Source organism: Triturus cristatus, chromosome 11 (assembly GCF_964204655.1).
Source record: "Triturus cristatus chromosome 11, aTriCri1.1, whole genome shotgun sequence".
NCBI classification, from domain to species: Eukaryota; Metazoa; Chordata; class Amphibia; order Caudata; family Salamandridae; genus Triturus; species Triturus cristatus.
In genome coordinates this window covers 1,112,002,927-1,112,023,065 of record NC_140594.1, presented here as the reverse complement: position 1 = coordinate 1,112,023,065, position 20,139 = coordinate 1,112,002,927, and the positions used below count along the sequence as shown (strand labels likewise).

The following is a 20,139-nucleotide window of genomic DNA, read 5'->3' as shown; positions in this document are numbered from 1 at the left end:
TCCCCTGTGCGTCTATATGAGTAGAGGCTATCTCCAGAAGTGGGAGCGTGGAAGGTGGAGTTCTGCAGCCAGACTTTCAGAGGATTTAACACCCTCAGACATTAGATGGCGTAGCTCCAGAAACTTGCATGTTTCCAGTCCAACCAAAACAGTAGCGAGCGGTCAATCGTAATGGATCCATTATGCTACAGGAGTGCACTCGTATGTAGAAAGCGGTCTTCCTGCAGGAGAGCATGAGTAGTTTTCCAGACCACATTCATCTCTAGTAGCATAGGATTGCATGGATCTTGTGATGTCCGTGGACCTGCATACAGAACTGCAAGGTCCGGCGTGTCATTATAAAGGTGTTGTCTGATCTTGACCCATCGAGGCAATTCGCTGTGTCGGCATAGATGGTATGCCATCTGTAACAAGTGCTGAGCCCTGTAGTAAGTCTAACAAGCATTTACAATGCAATAGGTCTCGCATTTACGCGAGTTTGAGCTATTCACATTGCAAATAACAATGCCTTTTGTGTTTTCGTTATTAAAACATAAATAAAAGGCATTGTCATTTACAATGCCAATAGCTTAAACTCGCGGAAATGCAAGACTTACTGCATTGCAAATGCTTGTTTAATAAGGAAATGTATCTCTAATAACTTGTCCACACCTATTCCCTCTCATAAACAAGTGCATGGAACAGATTCACCTCAAGTTATTACTGAGGTTGATGTCAGCTAGAAAACGGCAGGCTCGAATACCAGCGCACAACAAAAATGAGACGTCATTGATGTGCACATTTGCACTTTTGGCTCAATGGATGGGGGCTTTCTTGAACCACAGACAGTAATGTCTCCAGTAGGAAAACCGCAAAATCACTCAACAGCATAACACACTGTTATAAGCAGGGCTACAGGAATTATGTGATTGTGCGGCCACTGCTCTTTTCCGCAAAATTATAGATCTGACACACATCTCATTATTTGCTGCATAATCTGTAGATTTCAACAAACAAAAAATTTGTTTCTCGCGCAAATTGTTCAAAAGTTAATAACGAAGCGACACGTTTTGCGCGCAATGGAAAGCCTTTTGCAAAGGTTGACTGGTTACATTTCTGTTGCTTATTGCTGCATTTGGGTTCTAAACTGGTACTCATGGGGTGCAACCAAAGCCCAGACGAGTCTTAAGAAGTGTGTAAAGGACAAAATAATAAAGTAATAGTATCACAAAATCTTACACATTAAGCCGCATCATGTGCCTTTTTACCGCATAATTTACTCTGCCATACCACATAATTTCAGGTGCTCTGGTTATAAATCAACTTCAGCCCGCCCCTGCAGCCGTACGTAATAACTAAGGCAGGTTGAATGAACGTTTAAATCACGCCTCTGAAAGCCCCAATTATAACTCCGACTGCACTTTGTACGATTAAGAGGAGCTCCGAAAATAGCGATAACTCGCTTAACTCCTCACATCGCCAAGCGCAACCATCCTTGGCAGGTGGCTGGAAATCCACCTCACGCCAATAACCGCATAATCACTGCCGTTAGCATGCTCTGCGGGAACACTGCTTGAATGCTAAGACAACTCATGGGTTAACTGACAATCTTTTTTTTGCATAGCGCTTACGTGCCGCACTTCAGCTGTTTTAGGAACTATGCATAACACAATGAAACTGTAACCCAATTTAAACCACTCGTAAGGACGGAAGGCTGAGTAGAGTTTCAACTCATGACCTTCAGGGTACTGCATTTTATAGGCGGAGGCCTCCTGCACACTTTGTAGTGTGGAGTCTGGCACTTTCACCACGGGCGCGCCAGCCCTCTCTGCAGCTGCGGCCTTGGAGCGCTCCCACGTCTGGGTTTGTCTGCTGGGAGCTGCGCAGGGTGGGGGGGTTTCCTGAATGGATTTTTTTTTTAATGTTATTTTATTATTATTAGGGGGAGTGACATATATACAAACTTTTATTTCCCTTCCGCCACAACTCTGCTTTGATATACCGTACTGCGCTTGTGGTGAATGCCCCATCCACTCTTTTACCGCTTGCTGTGTCTATGCACCTGGATTGCCACTCTGCATGCGTACCGTTCATCTACTTGTTCCTTTGAACCGTCACCGAGAAGGACATGTGCTGATCTCAAGCAAAACTACCCCCCCCCCCCTGCTTGTGCCGCACATCGCCATCGGGGAGTTCCCACCTTTCACGCCGCCTGCCCTTGCGTCATCTCCGGCCTCACGGCGATCCCAACATGGCGGCTCCGCCTTGGTGATCTCCTGGCCCGCTCCGAGGCCCTGAGCTCCGGTACTCCTCCTAGTGCACCCCGGAGAGAGGAGGATCCTGGAGAATTGCTGGCGCCGCTCCAGCTGAATTAGCGGTGCCGCCTCCCCTCCTTGGCACCGGCAGAGCACCCGCCTGATTGTGAGGCGCTGGGAGCGCCTAGAGAGATTCTACCCGCCGTACGCCCTGGGTGGACCTGACTGGAGGAGGTGCGGCGCCGGACAGTCGATATACCCATGGCCGCCGATCGGGCGGCGACAAAAGGAGAGGAATGTTGCTTCCCCCTACTGTTTCTGTGCCACTTTGCCATAGAGGGAGCCCACACAAACTACTGGGTCGGCGGACTGGGCCTGTGACTGGCGGCCTGGTGTGGCGGTGGGCCCTACGGCAAGTCAGACAGTGGCAGAAGGGTTGCGCGACCCAATCCTACGCGCCCCCTCCTCACGCTGGTCTGCGCCGGTGTGCCGGGACCGGACTGCCACTGCAGGGATCCTGGGCCAGACACGAGGCCCCCCTCCTAGGAGGTGACTGCAAGTCAGGAGCTGGGGTGAGCATGGGAACGGACTGTCGCACTTCCTGGAAGCCGCTAAAGAGGTGAGGAGCCTGGGCGCTTGCTTGATCCTGGGGAGTAGGGGATCTGGCCGTCAGTCGGACGACAGGGAGTTTTCCCTCCCCTTCTCCCCCCCCCCCCCCCTTGTGCCGCACTCCCGGCCCCAGCAAACCCCCGCCTGCCCCGCGCATCTCCCCCACCCAAAACGCCATGACGTATTTGCTTGGCTTTTCCTGCCGGCCTCGCCTGCCAAAAGGTTTCTTGTCTTTATGGGGCCATGTGTTTGGCCCTATAAAGATAAGTAACCTTTTGCGACCGACGCAAAGCAAGCGAGTCCGTCCAACTGGGACGCTCGAAAAGCCAAGCAAATACGTCACCGACACCTCTTTTCCAATGGCTGGCCACCGTTTCGCATAAACGGTGACGCCAGCCAAAGGAAAAGAGGGACGGGGCTTAATGCCCCTTACAGAAAATACCTGTTAACACTAAATCTCGCCAGCGAGACTGCGCATGCGTGCAGCTATGCCAGGCGAGACCTAAAAATTAGAAGTATGCAGGCCCCCAGAGGAAATGGCAACATATAGTTTAGTAGATGCTAGTCTCAGGGTAGAGGACCCCAATCAAATCTGCGGTCCATGTAATCATTTTGTGAGAGGAGGCTATCGGGTATATTAAAAGAAAGCATGCATACCAAACAGATAGTTAAATCTCTGGGCTGTCACCATCTTGACCTTTTGGACTCTCCCCATAAACATTGTTGAGGCGCTGACCATTTGGCGACATCCAATTTAGTGGAATCCAAGAGAGGGAGAATGTTGTTTCTTACCATAGAACAGAAGTCTCTGAGTAACAAAATCCCCAAATATCTCAGACCGTTCGGGAGGCATGTTGCCAGCAGTTGAGATAGTAAGCATTCTAAAGTCTGGGAAGTTAACTGCATTGCTTCCGTCTTGACCCAGTTAATCTTGTAGCAGGGAAAGCGGGCAAAGGAGTCGACAAGAGTCATGAGAGCTGGAATCGATGCATCAAGATTACTCAGGATCAGAAGGATATCCTCCATATACAATAGGAGTGTCAATTCTCCTGCCCTTGTCTGAATGACACGAGATGGTGCTGAGGATCTAATGGCTATGGCCAGAGGTTCCAATGCAAGAGGAAAGGAGATAGGGGGCAACTCTGTTGTGTACCTCGGGTAATGTATATTGGATCAGAGAGGATGCTGTTACAGCTGATCATCGCTGAGGGGACTGATATAGGCACTGAACCATTTAGTGGAACTTAGGTCCAATTCCAAATCTGGCAATGGTGCGGAACAGGTATGGGCATTTGACATGATCAAATGCCTTTTCTACACCTAGAGAAAGCAGCAGTTTGTCATCTAGATAAGCCTTAGTAGACCAGATGACATGCACCAGTGTTCGTACATGATTACGAGACAAAACCCACTTGGTTATCGTGTATCAGAGACCTAATCACACTCCCCAACCTGGTGGCCGGAACCTTAACCAGTATTTTCATGTCACAGTTTAGTAGCGAGACGGGCAGTAATTGGAACAATAAAGATGATCTTTCCCCAGTTTTGGAATGAGAGAGATGTGTGCTCTACTAAATTCAGGCCGGAGAGAGCCGGTGGACACAGCTTCCTGCAGCATTCCCGTGAGGAGCGGGACAGTTTGGGTGCTGGTGGCTCTACAATTCTAATGGAAAGCCGTCTTTCCCAGGTGTCTTACCTGTGCTCATGGTCTTGATGGCCTCTTCAACGTCTTCCGCTGAAATTGCCAATTCCAGATCCTCTTGGTCACTCGCAAGGACAGTGGGAAGTCTAAGGCTAGACATGAACAATTGTTCTTGCGTGGTATCAACTGGGCAATCTGCAGTGTAAAGTGCTGTGTAGAAGGTTAAGAATTCTTACACAATGTCCAGTGGATAAGTCAAGATGATCGTAGAGGCCTTCCGAATAGCTGGGATTGCCTACCATGCTTCTTTCTGCTTCAACTGCATCGCCAAAGGCTTCCTGCTTTTTCGCACGTTTCAAATGAGTTCTGCCTGGCACGGGAGTGGGCTTTTCCTACCACCAAGGTTTAAAGACTGTTACAGTCCAGTTTTGTTGCCATAAGAGTCCTCAGACACTCCGGAGGGAAGACCTCGGTACTTCTCCAGAGGGGATTGTATTTCAGCATCTGGTGCTGTCTTCTGCATTGCCTGGCAATACTGGTTTATTTCATCAGCACACATCGTAGATATGCCTTCCCTGCTTCCCATAACATTTGTTTGGAGGTAGTTGTCGGTTCATTGAGCGCCAGCTAGTCGCCAATGAGGGTTCCCGGTTGGATATATATATTTTTTTTTTATTATTATTTTTTACTTCTGGAGATTTGAGCCATTCAACCGCCAAGTGCAGGATTTGGGCAGGATCAGACACAATCTAATGTGAGGACAAGATTCCTCAAGCTACGTCACGGTGGAACAAATGATTCCTCTTTCTCAGGATGTAGACAAACTTTCACTGCAAATCCCTGTGAGCTTAGTTCATCCGTTTATGAAGAGACATTTGTGGTGACAAATTATTTACTCTGACCCCACCAGACACCAAAGTGTAACAAAAATCTTTATTTGTTCACTCAATGCACCAAGTTGGCGTTATATTATCATTCAATATGCGGTGATGCCTTGTTCACTGACATTTATCATTCTTTTGTTAGATTTGGGCAAGAAAAACATTTTTTTTTTCCTGAGTCTTGGATTAATTCACCTCTCAGAGGGTGTATTAACTTCCACACCTTGAAATAAAACCCCTGACCACAAATTTTACAATCCTCATTTTGTCTGGGTCCCTCATTCCTCTACGCCACACCACAATACTGAAAATTACCGACCAAAAACGAATAGTCAATGTTTTGACAGCTGTACACTGATGCCACAATGTTTTACTCTTAATATGGATTTGAACCAATTGCCACAAATCCCACCACCTGCGGCATAAAGTGCAGACGGAAACAAAACATATTACTTCTTGTTTAAAGATATCAACGATATTAAGGAAGCTGCCCAAGAGAACACGGTTCAGACAGTTCACAAACTTATTGACTGCTGTATCTCTACTTGATGGGTTCGTTAAATTCATGGAGGCGCTAGATCTGTCTGTCAACTTAAAAAAATATTATGTAATGACAGCGGGTCACAAACCACGGACTAGCTTCCGATATAGAATTGGGAAACAAACACTAGAAAGGGTGCAATCTTTTTCGTACCTAGGCGTGCTCTTTGATGAGTCTTTGAAATTTGCCCCTCTGGTACAGGAAATGTGTGGCAAATTGGTGGCATCAACTGGGGCTATAGCAGGCTTTGGGAGGAGAGTTGGTCGATGGTGCCCGGAACAATCAATGAACCTTTATGGCTCAACGTGCTGCCCCAAAGCCATGTACGGCTCAGAAGTGTGGGGTTTTATAAATCTTGACTTATTGCAAAGGGAGGAAAATAAAATCTTTCGCTCAATATTGAAAGTCCCTAATTGCACTCCAGCCGTTATAGCCCATAGAGAACTAGGAAGACCTTACTGAGAGGATCTGATTAAATTTAGACCAATCCTGGCCTGGTTAAAAATCTGGATTAACCCTGAAGCCGCGTTGAGTAGGCAGATCCTAAAAGATTGCCTTGGGAGAGATAAAAGCTTGAATATACCATAGCTCATGCATGTTAAAACTAGTTTGGAAAATATGGGCTGCAAGGAGTTGTACTTAAACCCTTCAGGGATTACTTCACAGGATAAGCTTAATCTCAAGAGAATTTTTTTGGACCAAAGATCTCTTGTTAGATTCACAGTGGAAGGGGTCAAAACCTCAGTGAGTGTTTACAGTAGGCTTGAAACCACTGACGGGATGGAACTGTATCTTTGTGTCGTGTATAATGCTCAAGAAAGGTTTTTAATGTCACGTTTTAGGCTCAATTTTTTACCATACCTGTTAGCTGATCCAGCTGGTTTTAGCCATTCAATTGAGCAGAAGGGTGCCTGCGGCTGCGACAACAAGTCTCCGCAGGACACCCTTCATTTTGTACTTCTATGTCCTCTATATGCAATTCCAAGACGTAGATTTTTAAAGGAAATTTTAAAAAAGGCCAGGTTCACTCGAGCCAAAGAGGCACTGACTTATCTACAAAGGGCTAGTGACCCGTTAACATTGTGCTCTGTTATTAGTTTCTTGAAATTTGCACTAAGATTAAGGGTAACCAGAGGATAGAATTACTCGTGAATCCTGCAGGATCCCCCACTTGACATCTCGATTAAGCTCTCATGGTGGCTTTATTGTGAATAATGAATTATTTTATGTATATAGATTCAGTCAATGTTCTTGTATAATGATTTAATATTATTTTAATTGTATATATGTGTAATCTTTTATGATGGTTTTTAACCACCGAATAAAGAATTATTGAATTGAATTGAATTGACTGCTGTATCCATTAAGTCTGAGGAGTGTTCATTTTCCCAGATAAGGTAAACGCCCTGTTTAGTGCACTGAGGAACAGCTCGGCCTACTGCAAGAAACTCACAGTTCGCATACTGTAATGTAATGCAGAGGTGGGTATGGGTTCTTTCTTTACCAATGACTTTTATTGATACAAAAACATTTTAATTGTAGGCACTGCTCTCAAATCAGCAATGATTTCCAAGAGACTGTTCTGTTGGCCACAATCGGAATGTAGGAAAATCCCACATGTGTTGTAAGGTGTGAAGACCCTCCCACCGAGACAGGAACCTGATGCATGTGTATTTTACAGACCTTTTCTTCAGGGCTGTTAGTGGAAAGCAGTACTTCCGTTGGCTCAGTGTGACAGGACACTCGAGGCTGGCGGGAACAGCTCACAGATGGAGGGGGGGGGGGGGGCGCGGTCTGCTGCTGTTGAACTTTCCATGGTTGCCTCTTTGTTTGCAAGGTCGTGATCTCGGGGCGGCGTGAAGTCAGGAAGAATGAATGAGCTTCAGGGGAGATCACAAGCCCAGCCTTGTGCGCGAGGCTTCGCTTTATCCGGGCCTCCCGTGCCGGGCCCTGCTGCTCTCACACATGGAACCAATCTTACAGGGAGTGCAGGGCTCGGAGCCGAGGCTCTCACTAGCTAGACACGCGGGGAGGCGAGTCCTGGCGAGGCGCTGCACAGCCCTCCTACAGCAAAAACCAGTCCTGCCGAGGCGCTGCACAGCCACCCTACAGCAAAACCAGTCCTGCCGAGGCGCTGCACAACTAACCTAGTCCTGCCGAGGCGCTGCACAGCCCTCCTACAGCAAAACCAGTCCTGCCTCTACCCTGGCTGGAGAGCCACCCTACAGCAAAGCTAGTGCTGCAAGGCGCTACACAACTAACCTAGTCCTGCCGAGGCGCTGCACAGCCACCCTACAGCAAAACCAGTCCTGCCGAGGCGCTGCACAACTAACCTAGTCCTGCCGAGGCGCTGCACAGCCACCCTACAGCAAAACCAGTCCTGCCTCTGCCCTGGCTGGAGAGCCACCCTACAGCAAAGCTAGTGCTGCAAGGCGCTACACTGCCATCCTACAGCAGAGCTAGCAGTCCTTCAAGGCGCTCCACCGCCAAGCTAGTCCTGCCGAGGCGCTGCACAGCCAGTGTCCTCCTTGGGTGCAGACGGGTGTTACCTCTGCCAGGACAGACCGTGTTCCTGCTCTTGGGCATAGAACTTGGCCCCTGAGGCGCTCCTGTGCTCCGTGCCTTTAGGGCACAGTCCCTTTTCCTGCTGCTGGCCCACAGGCCAGCCTCCTGTTGTCTGTGCCAAACCTGTCCGTGCCTCGGTGCCTGCTCCTGTTTCTCGCCAGTGACTTCAGCATATGTTATGGGGAGTTCTGCACCGAGTCACCCGGGTGTGCAGTGAGCACAGGCCAGAGACGCCCCTGTTAGTGTGCATTCATCCGGGGAGTACAGGTCGAGGTGCTCTGCATAAGTGCACACTGCTCCAGTAATCGGCAAAGTGCGCAAGTCCAGCGAGGATGGAGGGGGGCGGGCGGACGCGGGGGCTCGCCACCCGGCTGCTGATGGGGGGTCTCCTGCTTCTCGCCCTGTGCTGGTGCTGGGCGCTGCATGGAGCTGCAGAGGTGAGTGCAGTATTAGCATTGTCTTAGCATGTTCTTTTCAGTAGCGCTACGATGAGCGAGGCTTCCTCAGAGCTGCTCTTTTTTGTGCTTCTATTGGGTGTCTTTGGGGCAGTCTTATGATATGCGTGAGGTGCGTCACGCATGGTAAGAAGCAGAGATGTGAGAGGGGCAGAGACACGTCTCCATGGTGCTTGAAGTAAAACAGCGTATGTACAGTGGGGCAATCGAGAAAAATCATATGCACACCCGAGTCCCTGGGCCAACCCCGCCTATAGTCTGGCCTCATTGGATACTGAGAAACATTTTAGTCTCTTAAAAATACTATAAGAAACATCATAACCTCTTTAAACACATGAATGGAGTTTCTACAGTGCACAACCTGAAGATAATTACTCTGGTTGTTCCCAAATTTGGCCGTGAAGAAACATGAGGCACTAGCTGCAGTGTGGTTTGCCCAGGATCACACAATTTGGCTAAGCGGGATGTTGGGATTTGAGCCTAGGTTTTCAGTTGGCAATATTCAGCCACACGAGGTATCTGCACCGTCTCTACTTTTGCAGACCAAAGACATTGCTTCATGTATTAATGAAGTGTGGTGATTAAAACTTGCATGTTGAATGTACGAACCATTTGCTAACCAACCTGATACTACAGAAGACGTCAGTCCAGAGAGTTAGATAAACCCTACGTAATGAAATCACAAAAGAGCAAGAACGCTCATTTTTATGTTGGTGTGCAGGGGCGTAGCTTGGTCAGTATGGCTGGGGGTGGGGATATGAGCTTCAGATTTGCCAACAATCACACTGGGACATTTTGTTAAAAAAATATTATATCAGAAGCAGAAAATGTGGAGGTCTTAAGGGGCAGTGGAAAGAGAGAGGAGGGCGGATAGCTAGGGTACTTAAAACGCAATCTACATTTTTAAGGCCTTCACAACAGACGAGAGAGAATGTCTGTTTTTGTCAGTGTGGCCATGTAAAAATCCCAGATGAAATATGACAGACACTTCACATTACTCGACTGAAAGCACTTGTACCCAACTATTTACTACAGAATGCAATTTAGGGGGGTGTAACACCCGAATGCCCCCCCCCCCCCCCCGGAGCTACGCCCCTGTGTGACTGCCATCCCTTGACTTAACAAACACTTGCCTATGCCATCATTCACTGTAAAATAAATTATCCGATAAGTTTACTATAGGGCTCTGTGTTACCAAGAACGTAATGCTTATCTTATAAATTTTGTTGAATTGGAGTATGAGTTCTCCCCCAAGGAGTGGCAGGACATCATACACAGGGCCAGGGCTTCCTCGTGCAGCACAGCAGGCAAAGAGATGTTTTTGAAAATTGCACATTATTGGTACTACACCCCGGTGAGAACTCTAAAGTGGAAGCCGGGTGGGAATGGGCAATGTTGGAGGCAGTGTGGACTACAAGGCACGCTCACTCATATCCTGTGGTCATGCCCGAAGATACAGAATTTTTGGGAGACGATTCTGCGGGATATAGATGATGTATATCACAACGATCTGCCTAAAGTCCCCACATTCACAATCTTGGGACTCCCGAATGACCTGATGTACCCCCTTAAATCTAACCGGGGTAGAGCAATTACGTTGGCGCTGGGGGCGGCCAAACGGGTGCTTTTGGCTAGATGGGGGACGGCGGAGATTCCCCAATCGTCTGGATTGGCTATACAAGATATGGGAACCGCTGGGGATGGAAAAGATTACAGCGGGTCTCACCCAGCCCCTTTCTAAATTTGATAAAACATGGGGTACTTGTACATAATTCTTGTCCACTGAGTTTACTGAGCTTACCTGCCTGAAGTACTTTAGAGTGTTGCACCTCTCTAACCCCTCCCTCCCCAAGGATTAAGGAGAATACTTGGTTGACCTGGCTAGATCATCTAGGAGAGCCCGCCGCGATCCCACGCACAGATGACTGGGATAGACCTCTCTTCTCTTTCTTTCTCTATCTCTACTTCTAGTTTAAGTGAATGTTCCCCACCGGCCAGTGGATGCAAGTGGCACCTAATGTAATGCTTGTCTTTTCAAAATCAATAAAAGGATTTAAACCATAAATATTGTTGATTTCAGATAGAAGTTAAATTGCAGCTCCTGAAGTGAACCAGGACTACAAATCCCATTATATATTAAGTTGTTAAACAAAAGTCCAGGACTAAAGCGCTCTGTCCTTCGTGACATGGTCATCTGATAACCTTAACAACATAAGAATTAGGTGCTAGAAATCTCTGGGAGCTTCAGCTGAGCCGTAATTCTTAGTAATAATAAACTTTCCTATTATGCATGTATATCCAACTGCAATTTCAGTGTAAACAGAAAGCACACCCACTGGCCACTGACACTCTTTGTGGCTGGCAAAATGACTCAGAGAATTAAGCTTCAGCTACTCGCCAGCAGTCCCAGAGCACAGATCAGCCAAGGTCTACAGGTTTTCATCCCTGTGAGGTCGAGGCAAAATGTGCTCTGAAGCACTATAAACACAAACAGTTATCAGTCAGCTTTCCATCTTTTTTTTGGTTTCACATGGAACCATAAAAGAACACACAAACGGAATCAATAAAAAAAGAAATCAATAACGAAAAAGCAAGAATAAAATACAAGATTAAAAACAGCAATGGAACAGCCCGTGAGAATACACAACATACAGCAAATAAAGTTTTCCTCAAGTGGACTGCACCAGATAAAACATAAGCTAGGTTAGGACAAGTCAATGCAGCCAGTAATAACAACAAATAAAACAGAGTGGGTCAGACTTGTGCAAATTGTTTATCAACGAGCAGTGGGACAATAAAAGCGTTCTTAGGGGCGCATGCATCAAGCAAAATACCGGTCGTAAACGGGCCGATTCGCAGAATCGGCCCCTTTGCGACCGGTATTGAGCTATTTGGGATGCATCAAGCCCAAAGCAAACCACAAAATAGGGAATCGCAATTTATGCGATTACCTATTTTGGGAATGCATTGTGATTCCCTAAATGCAATGCAGGAAGCATGACAAAATTGTAACCTTGCTTTGAGGATTCGCAAATTACCACCAACTTCAAGTTAGTGGTAATTTGCAAATCCTTAGAAAAAAGATTTTTTTTTTGATTTTTCTAAGTGCCATGTGGCGCACATACATGCCCTTAGGGCATGAATGTGCACCACATGTACAGATTTACCTGTATTGGGGTGCATCAGGGTGGCCTTTTGACTCCCTATCACCCTTGTAAATTGCATGCGCAATTTGCGAATACCTATTTGGTACTCGCAAATTGCGAATGCAATCCCATTTATTCCTATGGACTTCTAGGCCCATAGGAATGAATGGGAAGCCATTCCTTAATTGCGAATCGCAATTTGCGATTCGCAATTGGAATGTGTAGGAATCGCTAATATTTTAGCGAAACCTACATGCAAAGGCAATTGCGATTCCTTAATAGTGATTCCTTAATAATCACTATTAAGGAATCGCAATTGCCTAGCTTGATGCATGTGCCCCTTACTCTTTTAAAGGAAGTGTAAAACATAGTAAAGTTCAAAGTGTCCTCGGCCGAATAGTTGTCACAGCTACAAGGGATAAAGGTGGTACCATATGAACTTCCACATGCAACTGCTACTAAATGATATACTAAATTTAATCTAAAACGAGTTAGCAGGAACAAATGGTAATAAGACAGGTTAAATAAAAAATACGGTTTTGTTAAAAGGATAGCCTTAAATGGTAAATAAGCTTTTTCTGACGGCTTAAGCAATAATATCCCCTCCCTAGCCCTCCAGAACATGTTCTCATTAGGGTGTGTGTCCGTCTGGGTACCGAATGTCAACTGAAGCATTCATAAAAAAGGACTTGGGCACACTCCGAACAATTGTAGACATTGGCTTTAGACGAACAAGGGAGCTATGCAAGTGTCATGCATATTGTGTAGTTGTCTCACCATGCTAATGTGCCACCTTCCGTTCATTAGCGGCTGTCAAAAAAGATCTGTCTTCAGAGAAACCAATTTGGAATCAGTTATTGTAGTTGCATAACTGAAATAAGTTTTCAGTTTCAGACATACTTAGTGTGTCTTAACCCCCATACCTCCCATCGCGATTTACTGCATGGAAACTATCATGTTTGCAGGGAAATGTAAACCGCGGTTAAAACAAGGTGGAAACTCAAGCAAAGTCAAATCATTTGTGTTGCATGTTTGTCCTGTTCACCTACAATGTAGCAAACTACCAATTTGGAACGGTTGTAGTTCATTTACCTGTAGGCACTGAACATACGTGAAGTTACCACAATCACACAAGCAAAATAATTTTTTGTAGAAAATAAAATGAAAGCATGTACGTTTGGTGAATGCTGAGTGCAGCGTAATCATGGTAGAAAGGTCGCTCCTCAGATACTAATTCTTTTACCACTACTCCTGGGCTTTCATTTAACAAATCTGTGCCTCCAAGGAACTGCAGCCTCTGTTGTTTTCCTCCTTACTACCAACTGTGCTAAGAAGCCTGTTGTTACCTAGCGTAAGTCATGCCACCAAGTGTGGATGTCAACCATTTCATTACTTTCTCCCTCTATAGAGGGCCAACAAATTGAGTCAACATGAAGAGTACATCAGCCTAGCCGCACCTATACACATACCGTCCATCTGTCTGCCTACATATCCTTTTGCCTGTTCATTCCAACCACCATCCATGTCTACCCATATGAACACTGCCTTTGTGCATGTGTGCCTCTGGGTATCTTTGATGCATGTATGTATACTGCCCCTGTGCACGACTGCTAACCTGGGCATGAATACTTGTGTGCCTGTGGCCTTTGTGCATGTATAGTCATATGCCAGTTTTCCTGTGTGCCTAGGTTCAAGTATGTCTTTCCGTGGTCATGAATGCCTTTGTCTGTTGGTCTGTGTGTAGAAGTGCCTTTATATTTGTTTGTCTGTGCATGTGTCGCTATATGTCTGTTGGTTTGTGTGCAAGAGTTTCTAATGTTGTGTTGATCTGTGTGTATGAAGGCTCATAGAAGTGTAAACTCAATCAGTCCCACTCTTTCGGATTTTCCCCACCTATCCGAGTATGCTTTTATGTTTTATCTGTGATTGTGTACATGACTGTGTGCCAGTGTGTATATGCGAATGGGTGTTTTCATGTTTGTAGGCTTGTGTGCAAAGTGCTAATGGCTGTTGGTTTTTATGAATGGTCTGTATTTCTCCATTCATTTGTATTTGTATTTGTATTTTGTGGGGTATTTATAGAGCGCGACGTTCGCTCCGGAGGGAGCATCTTGGCGCTAGGGAACCTAAGTGAGCCAGTCCAAGAGGATTAGATGGAAGCTTTGGAGTGATCGTCCGGGAGATTAAAGATCCAGGTCTTTAGCAGTTTTCGAAAAGGTTTTTCCTGGGTTTGTTGTCTGAGGGTTTTGGGTAGTTTGTTCCAGGCTTTAGTTGCAAGGAAGCTGAGGGTCTTCTCACCCTTCGTTTTCAGATTGTATTTGGGGAGAAGAATGAGGTTGTCGTTGGTTGAGCGAAGGTGACGGCTGGGCAGGTAGTGGGGGAAGCGTTTGGTGAGGTATTTAGGGCCTGTTTTGTTGTAGGCACGAAAGGCTATGATCAGGATCTTGAAGAGAATCCTTTTGTGAAGGGGGAGCCAGTGAAGTGAACGAAGTGCTGCAGAAATAGAGGATCTGCGGGGAAGGCCCAGGACAAGACGGGCGGCTGTGTGTAGTACGCTCTGCAGTTTTTGGATGGTGTTCTTTTTGGCTCCTGCGAGCAAGCCGTTGCAGTAGTCCAGTCGCGAGATTATGAGTGCTACTGTCACCGTCTTTCTGGCATCGATGGGAAGAAAGTCAAAGAACTTTCTCATGGATCTGATCATTCCAAAGCATTTGCCTGCGACGGTTCTGGCATGCTGATCGAAGGAGAGGTCGGAGTCAAAGGTAACGCCGAGGTTCCTGGCCGACGAAACTGTCTGGGGGGGGGCAACAGAATTGTCCGGCCACCAAAGTGCTGGACAAAAGGAGATATTTGTACCGATCGGAAGGATCTCCGTTTTGCTCGAATTGCATTTAAGGTGGTTATTGTCCATCCATCGAAATACTTCAGTCAGGCAGTGTTTTAGGTTGAGTTCAGCTTTGGTAGATAGTTTGTCCAATGGCACAATGAGCTGAGTGTCATCGGCATAGGAGGTAACAGGTATGCCGAATGATTCTATTAGATTAAGGAGGGGAATGAGGTAAACGTTAAAAAGGAGAGGGCTCAGGATGGAGCCTTGCGGGACACCTGAGGAGACAAGTTTGTCTTTGGAGTGAAATGGACCCAAAGAAACGGTTTGGGAACGGTCGGAGAGAAAAGACGAGATCCAGGATAGGGCAAAGTGAGAGATGCCGATGTCCCAGAGTCTGCTGATAAGGATGGTGTGGGAGACAGTATCAAACGCCGCCGTAAGGTCGAGAAGGATGAGGATGGAGTTTTTTCTCTGATCTTGCAGGGTTTTTATAGTGTCAGACAGTTCAATGAGAGCGGTTTCTGTCGAGTGCTTGGGGCGGAATCCGGATTGTTGAGGATGGAGAAGGTTGTTTTCATCTAGATAGTGTTTCAGTTCATTGTGGACTAGATGTTCCGTGATTTTTCCCAAGGCCGGGAGTAACGAGATTGGGCGGAGGTTGGTGAGATCCGTCGGGGGTTTATTCGCCTTCTTCATAAGGGGTTTGACGATTCCTTTTTTCCAGCGGCTAGGAACTGTGCCTGAGCTAAGCGAGGAGTTGATTAGGTTGTTGATGGTCGGGTTAACCTCGTCGATTAGTTGGTGAAGTATCTTGGGAGGACAAGGATCAGACGGGGAGCCCGATTTACAGGCCAGGATGGCTTTTTTCGACTGCTCAAGAGTGATAGGGGAGAAGCGACTTAGCGTACAGCTTTGGGGGACCAGTGGGGGGGGCACTGGGAGAGTGGCGGGGGGGGGGAAAGTTGATCTGGATCGAGGCAATTTTTTCCTCGAAGAAGTCAGAAATTTGATCACAGAATTTCTGGGAGGGGGGGATTTCAGGCAAAAGAGCCTTGGGTTGCGTAAATGATTTGACTATCGCAAACAGCGCCTTTTGTTTTTGGCCTGCGTTATTTATGGCGTTGATGTAGTAGTTTTTCTTTGCCAGTTTGATTTCCGAAAGGTAGTTTTTCCTAGTTGCGATATAAGAGGTACGATAAGTAACCTCGTAGGCCTTCCGCCATTTTCTTTCTGCCTTTTTACAAAGCAGATGTGCATTAGCGAGTTCTGGTGTAAACCAGGGGGCATTGGGTTTAGTTTTGCCCCGGGAGGTGCGGGGGCGTGAGGGCGGGATTCTGGATTTTATTTCTTGGGTGATCCAGTTGTGAAAAAGATCGGCGTCGGTATCAATATTACCGGAGAGGGTGGGGGCTTGAGTTTGTATTGACGGATTGAGAGTAATGTTATCCTGGACCTTTTTCCAATTGATGTGATTGGCGGGGAGGGAAACAGATTTGTTGCGGTTGGATAGGTTTTCGTTCAGGATGTGAAATGGGATCAAGAAGTGATCAGACCAGATCTGGGGCAAGGGCGATAGTGTGGTCAAGAGAGAGAAGTTTGTGCAGACTCCATCGAGGGTATGACCTAGGGAGTGGGTGGGTGAGGTGACAAATTGCTTAAAATTGAATATATCGAGGGTTTGAACGAAATTGATGGTATGAATGTCTGTTGTCGATTCTAGATGGAGGTTAAAATCACCAAGGAGGGTGAAGAAAGGGTATCTGAGTGAAAGTTGTCCTAAAGAGTCGTGCAGTGAGTCGAGGAACTCAGATGCGTTGCCGGGTGGGCGATAAATGAGTCCGCCTGAGAACGAAGTATGGTCGTTTAGTTTAATGGAGAAGCCTAGTCCTTCAGTCTTTTTTAGGGACTCTAGACTAAAGGTGTGGCAGGAGAAGGTGTCTTTGAGAATGATTGCAACACCTCCGCCACGGCCCTTGGCTCTGTCTTCCCTGAAGAGTGAGTAGCCCAGGGGAAGAGCGACAGCAATATCAGGGTTACTGTCTGCTGTTAGCCATGTCTCAGTTATCATGAGGCAGTCGAGGTCGGACTCCAAGATAAGATCGTGTATATCTTGGTTGTGTTTGCACATGGAGCGCGCGTTGATCAGGCCGCCTTTGAAGGGGGGCCGAGGGGCCTGAGGCATATTGGCCGGTGGAACTGCTAAATAGAGCCCGGTGGACCAGTGGCAGTGTTTGCAACTGACTGGGCCTGAAAGTGCGGCTAGATCGAGTATACATGGACACTGCTTAGTGACCTGTAGTTGAAGGAGGTCGTTAGAATGGTAGGAGATGTGGGAGGTGAGATGGGCAGAGTTTCCTGCGCCTGTCGCGGTCTTGTCGCGGACGGGCGCAGACGGGCTTGCCTTAGGCGCGCCTTCGGCGCGCAAACGGCGCTCCCGCTGCGCTCGTCCGCTGCGCGTCTTGTATAGGCACATTTATGGGAGACCAAGGGGGGTGTGGCCTCAGAAAGGGGCGGAGTCAGCGTGCACGCCGGTGGTGATGGCGGCGGCAGGCTAGAAGAGCCAGGAAGGGCATTTGTATGCAGGAGAACTGTTGTTGTCGTCCTCTGTCCATAAAGGCATGTGTGTCCATTGGCCTGTGTGCATGTATGTCTGTGCATAAACACCTGTGTGGTTCCTGGACTGTGTGAATGAGTGTGTATATATGTCTGTGCATAAACACACGTGTGTCTGTTAGCCTGTGTGCATGAGTGCATATATGCCTGTGCATAAATGCCTGGGTGTTTCTTGGCATGTGTGCATGTATGTCTGTGCAAAAACACCTGTGTGTCTGTTAGCCTGTGAGCGTGAGTGCATGTATGCCTGTACATAAATACCTGTGTGCATGTATGTCTGGACATAAACACCTGTGTGTCTGTTGACCTGTGTGCATCAGTTCATTTATGTTTGTGCATAAACACCTGTCAGTTGGCCTGTGTGAATGAGTGTATGTATGTCTGTGCATAAATGCCTGTGTGTCTGTTAGCCTGTGTGCATGAGTGCATGTATGTCTGTGCAAAAATGCCCATGTGTCTGTTGGCCCGTGTGAATGAGTGTGTATGTACCTCTGTGCATAAATACCTGTGTGTCTGTTGGTCTGAGCGTATGTATGTCTGTGCATAAATGCCTGTTCGCCTGTGTGAATGTATGTCTGTGCATAAATGCCCATGCATCTGTTGGCCTGTGTGAACGAGTGTGTATGCATGTCTGTGCATAAATGCCTGTGTGTCTGTTGGCCTGAGCGTATGTATGTCTGTGCATAAATGCCTGTTTGCCTGTGTGAATGTATGTCTGTGCATAAATGCCCTATGTATGGCAGCCTTTGTGTCTGTTGGCACCCATCTGAGGTGATCTTTCCAGGAAAACGTCAAAAACTGAAAGGGTGCTGACACCTACTCATTTCCCACCTAAATATTATTTCAGTCTCTAGAGTTTAAGGGGGTCATTTGGAGTTTGTCAGAACAAGTGCCCCACTGTAGCTCATTCCGCGGGGCCTCCCGCCCCACCAAACGCGTGGTTCCCATGTCCAATGGAAACGTTTCTGGCAGCACAGTCTGAAGGCTCCGTCGTCCAAACCCATTGGCTGGTGGCCCTTCTGTCACAGGAGCCAGCCTGTGACTTCTTTTGTGTGCATGGGCTTCTGAGTGTCTTGTAGCATGTGTGTACAGATGCCGGTGTGTTTGCTTTTCTGTGTGACTGAAACGTTGTGATCACGGGTGACTCCGAGTTTGTGCAATCTTAGTCCGACTGCTGTATGTTTCTGCGTAAACGCACCATACAAAAGCTAAATCCATTGCCTTTGCCAGAGCTTGTTTTGTTTGTGACTGCAAGAAGTTACTGATCACATGGATCCAAGCCTACTGCCCAGAGACCGAGGGCCTCAGTATGAGCACCTTAGATCTTGTCATGTTTACTTCACCCCTGGAAGTACTTGTTACTGGGGCACCGGTAACTCCAGGGTCCGAGGTAAACTGAATTACAGATGACAACCTGAAGTTACCCAGAGAAATTAGGAATTACCAGGGGAACCGATAATTCCGGATCAGATTTCCTCTGTGGTTCCTGATATTTCTCCTAAATTTCACTCCTAGATTTCAGCAGCAGATTTAAGGCACATGATGTAATTGTTATAGGGTAAGTACCCTCTGATACCGGCACCATCAGATTTAAAGGGACTTAGTCATCCAGGCCTGAGTGTGGAAAGACTTGAATTTTACTCTTCATTTTACTGCTCCGAACTTAAATCTGCGGGTAGTGCCCCTCCGCAATGCTATAATCATGTTCAGCCATTACTCCCAGATTTGACCCTCAAACCTAAATGAACACTTTCCATAAGTGATATCCATAGGTTTCAAGGTTAAGAGGAGTACCCGGAGGAAGCAGTGCAGCTTTGGGCCTGGCATCTCTAGTGCTGCTAGAGGCCAATGCACACATTCATTTGTATAAATATAATCACTAAAGCAGGTTTTCACCAGTAGTCACTTCAACCTCATGCATTGCAATGGAAGCACTATTTTGCAGGCGTGCAGGAAGTGATGAGGAAGTATGCAGTAATCTGGTTTGTCACTTCCGTGCCTTTCAAGCCCTCTTCTTGAACATCACTGCTACACATCACACCCAAGCGACTGGATCACTGGATGGTAGAACGTACAAATTATTGTCCAGACGCAGGTATTGACTTTTAAAATAGAAGGATCTACATTAATGCTCACTAAACCCATAAGACAGTTCAACCAAGCCATTCATCTATAGACTGGAAGGTTCTAGCCCAAAGCATCCCGAGTTATTTCCTAAACAGTCTTTCTGCAAGCTTGGGGTTCACTGATGGAGACCAATATGTCCTATGCAATTGATGTTGGTTAATTTTGTTCCTTGGCCCAAAGTTAATTCAGTGGTATGATGCCATCCAGCTGTGTGGTTTTAGCACCAGAGATTGTTTTGGAGGTGTTCTTAGAACCCTTCGTCCTGAAACCCTCCCATGATGGTCTCCCATGAGTGAGGTGATGTTGTGATCGCATTCAAGGAGAAGACGTTGCCTGTGGGTTCCTAAGGTTGCGAGACCTCACAGTTGACATAAGTGAGTATTTTGCTCTTTCATGAATTAGTAACGATTGCAGTCTGAGAAAGAAGATGGAAATGCTAACAGTAATAATGGCAGAATACCTCCTCAGACCTCGCACAATCCAGGTCATTATCAGC

The 20,139-nt window shown here is 46.9% G+C and overlaps 1 protein-coding gene and 1 long non-coding RNA gene across 4 annotated transcripts in view; one reads left to right on the top strand and one right to left on the bottom strand.

The window, feature by feature from the left end:
* The window catches only part of LOC146786110 (uncharacterized), a 225,230-nt gene that overhangs the window by 45,147 nt on the left and 159,944 nt on the right, over positions 1 to 20,139 (bottom strand). The window lies entirely within an intron of this gene.
* Positions 7,652 to 20,139, top strand: part of LOC146786111 (matrix metalloproteinase-23-like) — a 110,601-nt gene continuing 98,113 nt past the window's right edge. For 2 of the 3 annotated variants that reach the window (XM_085635614.1, XM_085635613.1), the window contains exon 1: positions 7,652 to 8,909. In XM_085635614.1, the coding sequence (XP_085491740.1) occupies positions 8,896 to 8,909 (14 nt within the window). In that variant the 5' untranslated portion in view covers positions 7,652 to 8,895. The remainder of the gene's footprint in view (positions 8,910 to 20,139) is intronic. The other variant, XM_085635612.1, reaches the window with a different exon arrangement.